Source organism: Passer domesticus, chromosome 4, assembly GCF_036417665.1.
Source record: "Passer domesticus isolate bPasDom1 chromosome 4, bPasDom1.hap1, whole genome shotgun sequence".
NCBI lineage: Eukaryota > Metazoa > Chordata > Aves > Passeriformes > Passeridae > Passer > Passer domesticus.
Window position 1 is genome coordinate 35,578,930 of NC_087477.1, and position 15,626 is coordinate 35,594,555.

The following is a 15,626-nucleotide window of genomic DNA, read 5'->3' on the forward strand; positions in this document are numbered from 1 at the left end:
AAAATCCCTACCTGCTCATATAATTTGCTAAGAGAATCAAAGAGATTTGCAGAGCCAATGACTTTTGCTTGTTTTGGATTTCAAAAAAAAAAAAAAAAAAAAAGCTTTCGTATGTGCCATCTAGGAGAAACAAAAGCAGAAATAAACAGGTATAAGATGTAAAATTCTGCTGTCTTTCCTGTCAGTCAGTCCCTTAATTAATCTTCAACCTCCTCTTCCAGGGACCTGAGCATCTATGAACTCTCCTGTAGCTGAGAGTGTATCAGCACTACAGGCAGTGCTCACCAGCAGAAAACTGCCGCTTGAAATTAGTATTTTAATGAACTGATCTCAGCAAATGTAAAGCAAAATCTCCCAGGCATTAAAGAAATAAGTGGAGGGAAAATTAATAACTGTGGATTTCAACAGGCAGGTGCTGGCTTGGCAAAGGAGTGGAGCTGGTTCAGGTTTTGGTCCCACAAGCTGCCACGGCTCTTAGGGACAGGGCCCAGTGGGACTTAGCAGTGTTAGGTTTGTGGCTGGACTTGATGATCTTGGAGGTCTTTTCCAACCTAAATGATTCTGTGATTCTCTCTCTGCTACTGCTGGATCTGCTAAGGGAGTGGTAATTTAGAAACTCCACTGAGAGTTCAAACAGTGTAATCACAGTCACCAAGTGAAAGAGAAGCTCTCTGGAGAACGGTTATTGGTTTGCCCAGGAAAAAAAAATCAGAACAGCAAGAAAAAATTCTTACCCTGCTAGATTGAAAAATTAACCTGTGTGAGAGATAGGAGTGCTTTTGTGGAGTTTGCAATGATTACACAGCCTGTCAAACAGTAGTGGATTTTTTTTTTCAGCAGAATCAGTACTATACAAGATTTGAAAGTCTTTCAAAAAATTGTGTGGGTGTGTGAAAAGTGAAGTAACAGGAATTGTCATTAAAGGAGAAATGAGCTAAAATGAGTCTGAGGAGAAATTTTATTTTTGAATGTTCAGAAGAAAAATCCCTTGATATTCAGTAGCTAGATTAGAGAACAGCATAAATGCACAGAAGAGGGAAATTGAGCACAAATTCTTCAAATGCAGACTGCAGCAATTTGATTTTTAAGAAACATATTTTTGTATATACCAGTAAATTTAGTTGTGTGATTAGAAGTCTTCTTTTGTTTCTCTTGCAGTAAATATTTCTCTCTCACAGCCATAGTCATGAAGGCTGTATAATAATAAGTGAACAGTTATCAACACACCAAGCCTTTACTTTCTCTGGGTCTTTTTTGTATATTTGTTTTCCTCTCTTTTCCAAAGAGAGGGCTTTTTTTTCTTCTTCCCCCGCAGAAACTCACTGAAAAGCAGGAGTTAACAAAGTTGCAGAAAGTTTGCTGAGATTTGATAGACAAGCTTACAAAGTAAGTGTGAAATTGCACAAAATAATGTTGCAAGTAGGGATCAGTTCAGGGGGATGTTCAGATCTACTGACATACAGTGCAGTAGATCTGCTTGTAATGAAGTTAAAGTAAATGTGCAAATGAAATGGCTTAATAATGGAGCCCAGAATTAAATTATTTAAGATTGCAATAGATAATTTCAAGTGAAACAATTCCTTTTTCCTGTTATTAAAATCTCTGAGCCCAAAGTTGGGTATTTGTTGATGTTTTAATTTGTTTAGTTTCTTAATATAGTACAAATCATTTGTTTCAGTCATACATTTGCTCCAGACTGATCACAAAATCATTAGATTTTGGCAGTGGAGCATTTTATTTCTCATTTATTCTATGTAATCTCTTTTTTTGGTAGTTATGTACATTTTTTATGTACCTTTAGCATAAGGGGATGGGAACTCTAGACTTTTGTTATCTTTCAGTATTGCAGAAAACATGGTAGCAGTTGAGACTTGGGACAAATTTTATGCAGAGGGAATTTTACAAATTACTATGAATGTCACAGTACTATTTTTCCTGTCATTCTGTGTCTTTCTTGGTTTTGTACAGTATTTATTATGTGTTTTTTAAGTTTTAATTTGTTAGGATTAGCATAATCAGCACATAAGTATGCTTGTCCACCAGGTCATGTGATACTCTTGATTTTAATTAACATGAAAAAAGTAGAGTGTTTGGTTAAACTTAAATCCATACAGATAAAAGAAGCACTTACGCACACACATATGACCCCAAAAAAAGAAGTCTGGGAATGATAATGCTGCAGTTTTGCACAGCAGGAACATGCCTTTGAAGGATTCAAAAATCTTGTGTCCTGCTCAGGTAGAATCGGGATTTTTAAAGATCATCTAGTCCACCCCATCTTTTTCCACTAGATTATGTTGCTTAAAGCCCTCTTCTATACTGACCTTGAACACTTAAAATTGTTGGAATTTAAAGGCCTAATGGAAGTATGGCAATGGCAAAAGGGGATGGGGGTAATATATATTTAATATTCAACAACACTACTGTGTTTTTTATGTCCAGACATCTAATAAAAAACCACATGGTGTAAACAGCTGTGTAAGGAGGGCATGAAGGGTTTGCAATAAATTGTACTTGCCTGCTACTCTGAGAAATCATCCTGAGTAACAGATCAGTCATTGCCTTTTGTTCCTAGAATTTTTGTTCTTAGCTTTATTAAAAAAAAGTTACTGGTGTTAAATACCTGTTCTTTTTGTGGTCTAACTTGTGTGGCACACACAGTTTTAAGTCGGTTGCCTCTTGCCCTGCTGGCTAATGGATGTTAGGGACACTGTGAGATCTGACATGTGGTGTTGAGACTGCGAGGCCTCAATAAGGCACAGTAAACTGAAGGGAAATCATGGGAAACAACATTGAAAGGCATCAGTGAGAAAAATCCCAGGCACTTCTGATGCCCTCACACCTTCCCTGTGAGCAAGCCGAGCAGGGAAGGGTGTTCTAATCCATCTCTGGGAGATGGAAGCGCTGCTCTCTCTGGCCCAGCAGTGCTGCACGTGCGGCTCCCGGCACAGCCTGAGGCCCAGGGTGGAGCACACAGGGCTGGCCCAGCCGTGCTTCCTCAGAGGACAGGCTGCTTTGCACATCAGCTTGCTCTGACACACGGGGAGCAAGCGGATGGCAGCAGCAGTTTTGGCTGGAAGGATAATATATGTCATTCTTGGCTTTTTCTAAGACAAGTCTTGCTTAGGTCAGGAGGGTCAGTTCAAGTGTTTCAAGAGCTGGATTCAGCCCCTGGGCTGGGCAGCCCACACTGCTTTAAATGCCTGTTTGTTTCAGTATTGCATGGCAGAACATGTGCAGGAAAGCTTCTGTCCACCACTGTTCTTCCCACCTGCCTGGCTTTACAACCAGGTTGGTTTTTGTCTTGGGTTATAACACTGCATTGAATGGTTCATTGCCCTCATGCTTCAGGGTTTTCTCATGGTTTTTTGCAAGCCTGAGTTATCAAGTAAGCTAATAGGGTACTACTAAAGGTGTTTTATATTAATAAAGCTAATGAACAACAATGTTGGATCTGTCCTCATGCATGTGATCAATTTTATGAGGCTCACTTTCTCAGTCATTTCTCCAGGTGCTCATACAGGTCCCTGGGAAAAATTAGTCATAAATACTTAAACACTTCCAGTACTTTAAATATTTTACATTGTAGAATATGTGAATATTCGTAATTAATGCAGACCTGAGAGCTAGAAAAATTTTTATAACCGGAATAGTTGGTCACTAGGCTGAGGGATGCAGTTGGAACTGAGTGAAAGAAAAGTGTTTGCCAAATTGCCTGCTTGCAGTTCATGAAGACCTGACAGTGCAAATGGAAATTATTTCCTATGGTATACTAGTTCTGACCTCTGCATTCTGGAAAGTTCTGGCAGGACAGTGATAATGGGCATAGTGTAGGCTACACCACAGTGAGGGTGAAAGAAAAGGAGCAAAAACTGTGAAGGTAATTCCCAGTGGAAATATATCCCTTTTGCTTCAGTTGCTGCACTGAGAGGCTAAGCAGACAGTGCTGGCAGGTCTGAGGAGTGGTACGAGCAAATCACGTGGGGATGGGGAAAAAAAATCCAACTGCTGTGTTTCAGTCCAGTTTCTCTGAAAGCAAGAACATAGGAAAGCAAATCTGGTACACCTGTGACAAAGAAATGGTGAAAACGTCCAGACAAGGAAAACAATTTCTTCTGTTTTGAGGTGCTGAAATTACTTACCCTATTTACATCCCTTTATTTTCTATGCATAAATTCACTGCTGTTGGAAGGACACTTTCAGTGTGTTTGTGTACCAGCATGTACACTTTTACTGAGATCCAGGTTACCAGCATCTACGTGGAAAGGAATACAGCAAGAGACATTATCCAACAAGTTTTTAATTGCATTGATAAGGTTTTGACTTTTTAAATTAAGGAAATGGCAAGAGGGCTCTTTTCTGTGTAAACAAAGAAGAGGAGATCATTGAAGTTGTCCAGACAAGGTAACCTTGGTGAGAGCAGTCTGAAATATGTTATTGTATCTAGTTTCTGTGACAGGAATGAAAAATAACAACATAATAGCAGCATTAAAAAAAAACAAAACATATCCAAGTCCATACTTACTTCATTGTGAAGGAAAGGTTGAAGTAGTAGCAAGCAAACAACCCCAATTAGGATTATGAAGTCCACAGGAAGTAGAAGCTGTATCAGGTTGCTAAGGTCAAGAATTATAGCATAGACACTTAAGAATACTGTGAGAAAGACCACGGCACAAAATGAAATGAATCTAACAAGAAATCATAAGTAATAAGAAATGTTTTTTAAGGGTATTTTTCAACAATTCATTGTGAAAATAGAAAGGCTTATTAATTAGTATCATCCTGGTTCTTGTACTATTCAGTACCCTATTAGCAATTTAAATAATAGAAATATTTTTCAAATTCTTTCCGAGTCCATGATCCAGTGTAGTGATTTATGAATGGACACACTCTTAATAGAGTTACATGAAATTTTGAAGTGTTTGCAGTTCACATCAACTTCTAAGTTTTCAAAGCTGTTGATTTTACTATTCAAAGAGGGCTGTTTGTCTCATTGAAATATGCACTGAAGAGAAAAAAACCAAAAGGTGCTGAAATAAAAAGTGCAAATGAGACCATCTCCTCTTAGTTTTCTTCTCTAATGATATTTAGGGAAAATACTTATTTTCTTTAGGATGCCCTGACTCCAAAGACATAGACATCCACATACTGCTCAGTTGGTATGAGATACTTGTAAAAGCACTGCTGTGCTAGGATCTTGGCTCTGTGTGCTCTTGCAGCCTTTCTAGCAAGCCCATATAGACTGTGGTAGCTTTAACCAGCATTTGACAACTTGTTTCTCAAAATCCCAGGAGGATCAGGGCTCCATATCTCAAGGAAGTCACATGGTAGAAATTGGTGTTTCCTGGTGATCAACACAGGTTCAACTCCAGGTGACTGGCAGTGACTTGAATATTATCTTGTTGCTTAAGAGTCAGAAGACGATGCCTGAAACTGTGCCTGTAAGACAGCCATGCTGTAGTTGTCCTCTGCTCTGAAATGCTGAGCTAACAGAGCAGTGGGAGACGGAAAAATGAGCAGTGCATTTCTTGGCAGAACTGCAAACTTTGAATGTTGGGAGTGGGATAAGAAGGAATGTTGTGGTGACATGTTATAAACAAATCAGGCAACCAGATTTGTCTCAGCCGTGGAAGAACAGGCCTTAGTGTGACTGGAGGGTATTTTTGGGATGTCTACTTGCAAGCCTGAATTCTATCCAACAGGCAGCTGGAAATGCCCTTGAATCCAGAAGATCAAGCTGCCCTACATAAATCAGAAGTTCTTACTTTGTTTCTAGAAATATAATAGTATGGATATATTAGACATATCCATTTATGTCTTATACATAAAGGCTGATGTGAGCTGTGATTGACTGTGAGTAACTGTTTATAAACAAAGTGCTGATGTCCAAATGCTTCTGGCTCTTGATGCAACATCACTGTTGGCTTAGATTCCTCTGAATTTTTTGATGTTTCACTCCTCACTATATAATAAGGTAAATGCACATAATTTCAATGGTGCCAGCCCCTGCCAGCATGGATGACTGTCTCAATTTAAAACAAGGGAAAAATCTTTCAAATGTGTGCCTTACAAAGATGGCTCTTCAGAAAAGCATTGTAAAAAAATGCTGACAAGATGGTTATTATAATTTTCCTAATGAATTCCTGAGTAAGGTACTGAGATAAATCAGTTCAGGCTTTGTATAAGAGGAACAGTTTTGAAGCTATTAAAAAACTTTACCTTTTTGAAATTCAATAATCAAGACAGTTAAAATACATAAGAGACAGAAAGTTAGGTGTCTACATTTTGACTTTGAGAGGTGGCATTTAATCTTAAGACTTGAAGCAATTTCAGTCTGTCAGAGGACTTTCATTGCATACTAGCATTCCTGTAGCATCCTGAAGTAAGGGAATTATTTTGCTAACTCATAAACTAGTTTCAAACATTCAGAGCCCTTTTCCGTAGTCTTTGTTGTCAGTCTTGTGCTGAGAACAACTTTTTAAACTTTTTTTTTTTTTTGTAATGCTGGTTTCTCTTTAAGCTAGTTCTTCCTTTGGAAGATGGCTTGGCATCCATAAGAAATCTCTAGAGTAAATCAAAGATCCATTTTTAGCCAAACAGTCTTAAACAACTTGGAAGTTCAGCTATGCTACTACATTCAAGTTACATGACCCAGCTCATATAAAAGACACTTCAAACTTAAAAGCAATGAGCATTCATTCGGGGCATCATGGCAAGGTTTGCAAGCTGAGCTGTGGCATTATTCCAATTTAGTTATGTTGATTTGCATTCTCAAATAAGGACACATTCCACGGGCTTTGGAGACACTGCATGATTTTCAGCTGCACGGTGTGAACATGTCCAGTGTCAGAGGAGACTTCTGTCAATTATTCATTATAAAGAATTTTTTTCTAGTGTAAACATACTTAGTTAAAGTCTGTTTCCATCTGTTCAGCTTTTCTGTATCTCAAAGGTCCAGGAGACTTTTAGAAAGTGTAGTCAGGGGCTAAACTTCTGAATTACATCCTGAATTCCCTACAGCTCAGCATTATCAGTGGAGCAGCTACTAGCAGGACAGCTGAACTTCAGTTGGCTTCAGTCTTCTGAAACATTAAAATTTGACTTTGAAAGAATTTCCTGGGTGTGGTAGTCCAGTGTTATAGCAGAAGAACTTAATATATCTAGATCTCTCCTTGCTTGATTTCTTCTACACATATCTTCTCTTCGCAGGAAACACATCAAAGTCCCTTTTCACTCTCACAATGTACACTTATATTTAGCACATGCAGGCCTAAATCTTTTGAAAATAAATATTCTGAAAAGCCCTAACTTCAGGGCTTTTGAGAGGTATCCTGTTCCTGTGAAGCATAAAGGAAATACATAAATAATAGGGAAGTTCAAAAAAAAACAAGATTCTCTTTCTGATGCACGCATTATATGGGCAAAGGAGGCAGAGAGGAATCCTCTGTTGTTGAAGGGGAATGTAGCTGTGGAAAGATCCAGGTGTGTTTGTACAGCAGCACAGCGAGCCAAGGAGGGACCTGCACAGTCTGGTGGCTGCAGGGCTTCAGACTGGTAATCAGGAGATGGCTGTGTAAACAGCAGCAGGGAAGAATGTATTCTCAGTTCCCCAGAAAAACCTGCTATTTCTCAAAATATTTTCCTCTTTCATGCATTGAGAATGAGAACTCTGTCCCTGGGCAATGGCTGCATGTGCCAGGAGGCACCAGGATACTTTGAACAAGCTTCTTCAGGCATGAGCTCCTAAGAGTCATTTTGTGTGCCATGCAGAAGCATGTAACTGCTTATCATTCTTCCTCTTGACTTCACTGTCCACTATTCTGCTTGTAATTGACCTTGCAGTCTGTATGATATATGGACCATGCTGTTTCCTTACCTTCTTTGGGGGTGGTGTATTCAAACCCCTGGAGTTAAGATTTTGTGATTCAAAACTCCTGATTAATTATTGAGGGCTTCATTGTGTCTATATAGAATCGAATCGAGGTCCTGCTGTTTCTTGAAAAAAACTGGCACTTTTTGAAATTCCAGTTGTTTCTGAAAATCACCAATTAACAAATGTGTGTTCTGTATTCTAGACAGCAGAACTGTCTGTAGTTGTGTTCCAGGCTTGCTTTTCACTGTGAGCAGAAGTTTGAGGAAATACACTGATAATGTTTTAGAGAATCCATTTTCTGACCCTCCTTGGGCTAATTTTGCATAGTGCTGTGTGAACGTAACAGCTTTCTAGAGGAACAAAACACCACTCTGCCACATTTGTTCACTGAGGTAGAACTCCAAACATGCTTTGCAGGCCCATTTCTGGTTTCTCAGTGCACACGTGGCTTTTGGTAAAAACCACTGTTTGTAATGAGCTCCCCAGAGATTTCTTGCACCCTTGAGCTCTGCAGTCATGCCCTATGGACTTCATGTTTCTCTGTTGCTGATCTTTCTCTTAATCTTTGAGTACTGCAGAGTTGGGAACTGTCTGGACAGCCCAGCAAAGTGCTAGAGAAAGGGAATGTCAGTGAGCGTAAATCCTTGCTGTGCAGACTTGGTGTTTGGTGTTAGAACATGGTGTCCTTTCGCTGTATCCAGAGATACACAGTCCTTTTTGCCTGCAGTGTGTATACCACTACATAGCTGCAAATGCATGATGTTTGTCTTCACTCTCCTCCTAGCAGAATGTTGTATATTATATCAATGACAAAATGTGAAACAAATATTCTCTTTTTTTTTTTCTTTCTAGAACTATGCAACAAGTGATTTCACTAATTGTAAGGAGGAAGTGGAGGACAGTGACCCTTATGAGCTTATGTTGGGCTTAGAAGCTCCACCAGCTGTGGGTAAGTCATGTTGCTAGACAGCTTTGTTGGTACTGCTCAAATGAGTGTATCGTGCTGTGTCAAATCAGTGAGTTCATGGGCAGAGAGGGCAAGTTACTCTGCACTTTCAATTTCCACGTGTTACTGCAACTTCCAGGGTGGGCAGATGTCCTAAAAGAAAAAGGCAGCCGAGGGATTCAGTTGGGATAACAAAGTTCTTGCTCAGTAAGAGAGACCTCAGTGCAACCGCCCCTCCTTTTGAACTCTGTAAATTTGTCATCTCCACTCTGAACCTAGAAAGCTGCAGAATTCTCCAAGCTCTCAGAGAAGAACCTTCATAAAAGGGGAGGCACTGCCTACAGGTGCAGTCAAGTCCTGTGTGGAGGCACAGGTAGTTGACATTTTGCAGCTTGATGTTCCTACTTCCAAGCACAGATTGGTGACAATCTGTTGATGATCTGTGCGGTCATATGCATTCCCCTTGAAAACTGCAAAGTTGCTTGTTTGCATTTACCAATGGCATATATTTTTGCATATATCTTACAGTATCATGGAACTATGAGACTAAGTTTAATCCTCTTTTTATCTTGTTGACAATTTTATTTTTTCAATTGTCTCATACATATGAAAAGGACGTTTTTATTTGCTAAGTTCAAACTGGTTGGTTTAGCACATAGAGGTAGATGATAGACACTGTGAAAAAACAGATTTTCTCTGATAAAATTTTCACTGTCTCTGCCACATTGTATATGGGAACACCTCAGGGTGAGCACCTGGAAAAAGAGCATGAATTGTACCACATTAGCCAGGTAAATGCCCTAACCTCCCCTTTGAATCAGTGGTGAAAGGCAGGCTTCACCAAAGGATAACAGAATGGAAGCCTACCTCAAAGGCTTGATAACGTCTGCTGACAGATTGTGTAGTTTACTCTGTTACCTTACTGAGGCTGACTACTAAAATTTTGATGGTGTACACAATGATTAAAATGTGCACTTTAACATCCCTCCATTTAGTTCTTGGTCTGTGGGTCACTACAGACAGAAGAGCTCTGTTTCCACAAGTCTACAGTCATGTCTCCCATTGACAATGTCTGTTTCATTTTGGAGAGATTCAAACCAGCACCCAAATCCCATTGCACAAAAAGCAGTAACATAGATGTGTGAGCTAGGCTTTATTTTGCAAAGTGGTTGCACTGTGTTGCTTTGAAAGTCAGGTAATAGAAATTCTGGAGGCAGGGAAGATGTGTGTGATTTCATTCTGACAGCCGCTCTAGAAAAGTTTAACATTGCACACACAAAGATGGTGTGTATTAGAGTAGCAAGATACAACAAAAACTTCCACTGTTGATTTAGTAAATATTTAAAAAGCTCTTCACTGATGGTATGAATTTGACAGATTTCCTGCTGTATCAGTTCATAAAAGTTTTATTAGCCATTGTGTTGCTTCTGTATGAATCCTTGAAACAAGAAGTGCTTCCAGATGGCAATTTTTAAATGAAATCATGCTTTCTTTAATATTAAAAGCCAAGCAGAACTCAAGAGATCAGTGTGCAATTGGATTGAGATGCCAACAAGAAGTTGAGGTGGATGAGGAAAAGGATGATCTAAAAGACAGCGGAGAGGAGACAGAAGATGAAGAAGAGGAGGATTCATACAGCCGTCACAACAGTCCTGGCAGTTTGTACGTCAATGTAAGGGATGAGCTCAAAGAGAGCAGGAGAGATTGCTTTTTCTGCAAGAGGCCACCCCCTCCTCCCCCTCGAAATCTGCCTGGCATCCAAAGACAGGACAATGTGCATCACTCATCACAAGGTACAGTCTTGGGAGGAGAATAACCCTGGGTACAAACGTGCAAGGGCAGACAGTGTACTGCTGCAGGGATTGGTTTGATCACTTCTAGCAGTGCCTGGGCAGGACAGCCCTAGTGCTACAAAGCAAGCTTTGCATGTGAGGCCCTAACTCTGCAAAACAAGCATCTGCATGTGACATCATGACCAGGTTTGTTAAGTAATACTGTGGTATGGGCTGCTGGGTTCAGCTTTTCCTCACTCCACCTGTCTCAAAGAGCTGCCAAAATAGTGCATGGTGCACTGGATTTATGAGAGACACTTGAAACAAAGATGAAGCCTGTATTTTTGTCAAGTTGACTTCATTATTTACCATTGTAGAACATTAAATGCTATCATGATTTTATATACAAATACTTAATTATATTATATTTACTATACAGCTTGAAGTTTCACAGGTAGAATTAATAGAAAGTGGCCACACAGAGAGAACTAACAATATCTTACTACATTTTAGCAAATGTTGTAGTTATATAGAAGTAAAAAGTTATACTGCAGAATGAAAATAAAAGCAAAAATTCTGAGAAATTATTTTCCTTTTTTTCCCTTCTTTTAATACATCTGCCCCAGAGTAAAAACATACATTTTTGTGTTGTGGTTTGATTAAAGTGATGAGAATCTCAAAGTACTGTTGCATCTGTTTCAGGAGGGATGATCATCAATTTTTCTCATTGGAAAAAACAAGTATGCAAAATAATTCTAGCTTAAATACCAGTTTAAATAGTTGCATAGGGGAAAAAAAACCTTCTTATTTGTCATAGACAATGCTGTACACACAAATTGCTTTTCAGCTTCTCCACAGCTTATTAATGTTAACTCTGTTTTCAAAGGTGGTGTAACCTATTAGAGCCTTAAATTACCATCACCAAGCACCCTGATGTTCACATAATTAGGCAGAAATAGCTTGCTATAGGTAGGGTTTTATCCTGTGTTCTGCTGCGCAGGAAAAGAACAGCTATAGGTAGAAAGTTATAAGTGAATTCTAAGAGAAAGAGGGGCAGCATAAAATTAACATTAAAGGTGCATCTATATGTGTGTATAAATGAGGGATCAGTTTTGGCACACAGGATTTGTTGGTGTAGGTTTGTCATAAATGCCTGTTTTGAGTAGTTCTTATACAGCTACATCACCACAGTAATGACCTCTCTGCCAAATGCTCTCTGTCTGCATGTGGGTACCAGCAGAGGAAGTTTCCTGGTGTCCTGTGCCAACTGCTGTGCTGGTAAAGCATAGTTCATCTCTGAATGCTCCTGTGGGAATAGCTCATTTAAAACAGGCTCTGAATTATTCTGTGTTTAGCTGTGGTTTCATCACTGACAAGTGGGGTGTCAGAATTCCTCCAGCTGAGGACGATGCTTCCTTTCAAAGAGGAGCTGTAATGAGTTATTTTCTGCAAGCTGCATGCTTTAGAAATTGCTGTGAAGTACCTCCAAGGCCGCTCTTCTTCAAGTTTGTGCTTTGGCAGTGGCCTGAGAGTGCCCCCTGTGGGAGTTGGAAGAAAGAATGTCCTACAGAGAAAGAAACAAAATATTATTCATATAATACACAGCAGGTGTATTGACACCACTTGTGGTTTTAAAACATGTATCTTAGCCAGACTGCATGTTAATAGCTATTAATTAGCTATTAATAGCTATTAAATGCTATTATTAATACATCCCATTAACAAATATATCTCACTTACAAAGGTTGTTTAGCCCCTCTGAACCCAATAAACAGGTAATTCTTTAAATAGCAGCTGAAGGATTGAAAACGCCAGTAGTGACCAAGCCAAGTTTAGCAGATAAACATAGGTACAGGCAGTAAATTACAGCACAAGGGAAACATGAGTCAGCACAAGGATTCCAGGCAAGTCTACTGTTTTTGCAGGAAAGATGGGTAATCATGCCAAGGAAGTTATAAACATTTATGGGAACACCAGCCTCTGTGACAGCTTCTAGCTCTTAGCAGTTTGTGGGTGTTTTAAGGCAAATCAAAACAAACCCAGGTATGAGGGAAACCAACAATGCCTTTTAATGCTGTAAACAACAAGAGAAAAGCAAGTTCTGAGTAGTTGTATTATGAAGTATATGATGTATAGAGAATACAGAGAGACGTGGAAGTTTTTGGAGGGGAGAGTGTTGGATAGTCTTAGCATAGATTCTAAGAGGTCATACATTTTACCTACACTGTAAAGAGCATTTCAATTTCAGGCTTACAGTAGATCTGTAAAGTCCTCAAAACCCTGTGGGATGTTGACAAGGTAGGAAACACAAAATCCAACATTTCCTAAATTAAGTTTCAATTCTTAAGTCATTTTTTGCAATAGGTAACAAACAGCTTGACTTTCCAGAATGCCAAGGGCCACAGGTACCTCTTACTTGGCTTAACCATGAGTTACGTGTTAGTTACATGTTGGTGTAACTCTAATGAGAGCAACTGGGGCACTCGGTGTTTCTGCAAATAAATCCCTTTATTTTGTGGCTGATAGCTTAGCTTCTACATTTGATAATCTGGTGTGAACTCATGAGGAAGCCCTGAAGTTGGAATTATTCCTTTGGGACATCCCCTCTACTGAGTTAGTTGATCAGAAGCCTCTGAAAATGAGCATGCTTTAGTTAAGAAGTGAAATGAGGTCTCTGAGCTACTTTAGGAAACTCTAAAGCTTTAAGATAAGCCATCATCTCCTCTCTTTATCCTGTATCTGCAACACAGTACTTTCCTTTTTCAGAGAGGACTTCTGTGATGGACAGGAGTAAAAGAGAGCAGGGTGATGGACTCACAACCGCCTGCTGTAGAGAAGACCAGGGTTCCTGTGAGGAGGACAGCGAGGAGGAGCACCCCTACACTTGTGTGGTCCAGGATGAATGTGTGTACGACCTCATCCTGGGGCAGGAGGAGCAGGAGGAGGAGAAGAGGAAGCACTGCAGGTCCTTTATCATGAACAGGCCGCCAGCCCCTGCACCCCGGCCCGTGTGCTCGCTGGTCAGGGAGGAGAACACTCCCTACATTGTACAAGGTTGGTGCTGCTGCCATGTAAATATTTTCTGGGAGAATGTAGACTCTTGTCTTGGTCTCTTCTCTTTGAGCAGTAATATTTTCTAAAAGACTAAGATCCCTGTTCAGCTGCCTTCAAACCAACACGTTGTTTGTTTCAGTCAACCTATTCTCACCCTTCAAATGAGCTGAGAACATCTCTGAATAATTTTCAGTTTGCACCAGAGTAAGTATCACAGCTTTTATTTAGCTTTTAAAAAATTATGACAATATGATAGAAAATGAAGAATCACTGGGCTAGCTGTGAGTGTGTGAGTGTGTATGTTACAGCAATGTAGATTGTGCTATTTGAATTGCCTTGCTTTCCAGTTTCTTTATCAAATGGTTTTACTTTAGGCTGAAATCTCTCTCTTAGATTTTTTTTTCTTCTGATAAAAAGAATGCCCTTTTCTGGGAGAAATGTCTGTGTGAGGATTCCTCTTTCAAATACCTTTTCTCCAATTTGAGATGCTAGGAATGGGCGTTTCTAGATGGGATCATTATATTTCTTGAAAGAAAAATTATGTCTTTTTACTACTTCTATGAAAACTGGGAAACTCTTTTGAGCTATTTCATGGAAATACCAGACCAGAAGGGATTTCAGATATCTTAGTAATCCAATTCAGACTGAAACCAGATTTGAAAGTAACAAAAAGAATTCAGTGGATATACTGCAGAGATCTCTGTGTAAGTCCCAAAATCCATCCTACCTGCATCTCCAGCCTCTTCTGCAAAAGCCTGCCAATGCAGAAGAATAGATGGTAAAAAAATAGGCTGTCAAAGGACACCATTAGGTTGCTTACCTCATGCTGTGCGTGTTTTACCCTAGAACAGAATTAATATTGCCCAAAACATCTTACCAAATAGAGAGTAGCACCTCCTCTTTCATGCCTATCTCAGGCAGTGGTTTCATTTATTCTTCCTAGATACTCTCTTCCTCCAGGCTGTGTAAATCCAGGTTAGGGCCAGAATGCTTGGGCTAATGCTCTTTCTTCAGCATATTCAGGAGGTACAAGTATGAATCATCACAGTGTAATCCACGAATGGATGGGCACAGGGGGCCTGTTACAGCTACAGAAGTCATGAAATGTCTGCTAGGGCAGTGTCACAAATCTTGGTCCACCATCATCATAGACAGGCCAGTGACTTGGAACCCTTAGTGGAGATGTTTTGTTTGGAAGATTGCTTTTACTGTCTTTTATTGTACTGGAGTGCTTCTGCTTTGTTTATTGGCTAAGGTAGATGCTGTCAGAGGAGCTGCTCTCATGGGGCTGTGGTTCCCCATGTGTATGTATTCATATGTACACACACACAGGTTTTTTACCTTTGCTTTCATAAGGATATAGTGGTAGACAGGTTGTTTTCCAGTAGTTCAGCCTCTCACTCATGTTCATTTGCTTACCCAATTCATGAGGAAAAATGGAAACACTTCAAGAAAGCTTCAGCTGACCACTCAGTTCTGTTTTCCTACCTATCCTGCTGGTTCTAGACCTAGAATGTCTCATTTTTGTCCAGGGATTCCTGAGATAGCTAGTGAAATTTTAGACAGAAGGGATATATCTTCAAGTGAAAGATTTTTTCTTGCTACTTGGATTGGCAGTCTTTTTCCTCTACATGGGTTAAAAAGTTCTCTCTCTAGTCCAGCAACATCCCAATTTCTAATTTATTATTTTAGGACAGCTTATATTTGACTTTAAAAAAAAAAAGATTGTTTCATCGGTATGAGCCAGGAAACTTCATTCCAGTTCATCACTAAAACCTGCAGGTGTCTGCAGTCCTTCCTTTATAATTTAAACAGTGTGAAATACTCTAGTTATGCATCTACACATTTTTCATCCAGCAAATAAATTGATTATGGTTTTGGGGTTTGTTTTCATCTATTATATTAAAAAGAGCATTGCAGATGTGGCAAAGTCAAATAATCAAAAAGTTAAAATTGAGGTACTTTTACCTTTCTCCCTGCC

At 39.5% G+C, this 15,626-nt stretch overlaps 1 protein-coding gene across 4 annotated transcripts in view; it reads left to right on the forward strand.

The window, feature by feature from the left end:
* The window catches only part of BANK1 (B cell scaffold protein with ankyrin repeats 1), a 131,922-nt gene that overhangs the window by 98,575 nt on the left and 17,721 nt on the right, over positions 1–15,626 (forward strand). For all 4 annotated transcript variants that reach the window (XM_064417076.1, XM_064417077.1, XM_064417075.1 and 1 more), the window contains 3 exons: positions 8,726–8,822; positions 10,325–10,612; positions 13,358–13,645. In XM_064417076.1, the coding sequence (XP_064273146.1) occupies positions 8,726–8,822; positions 10,325–10,612; positions 13,358–13,645 (673 nt within the window). The remainder of the gene's footprint in view (positions 1–8,725; positions 8,823–10,324; positions 10,613–13,357; positions 13,646–15,626) is intronic.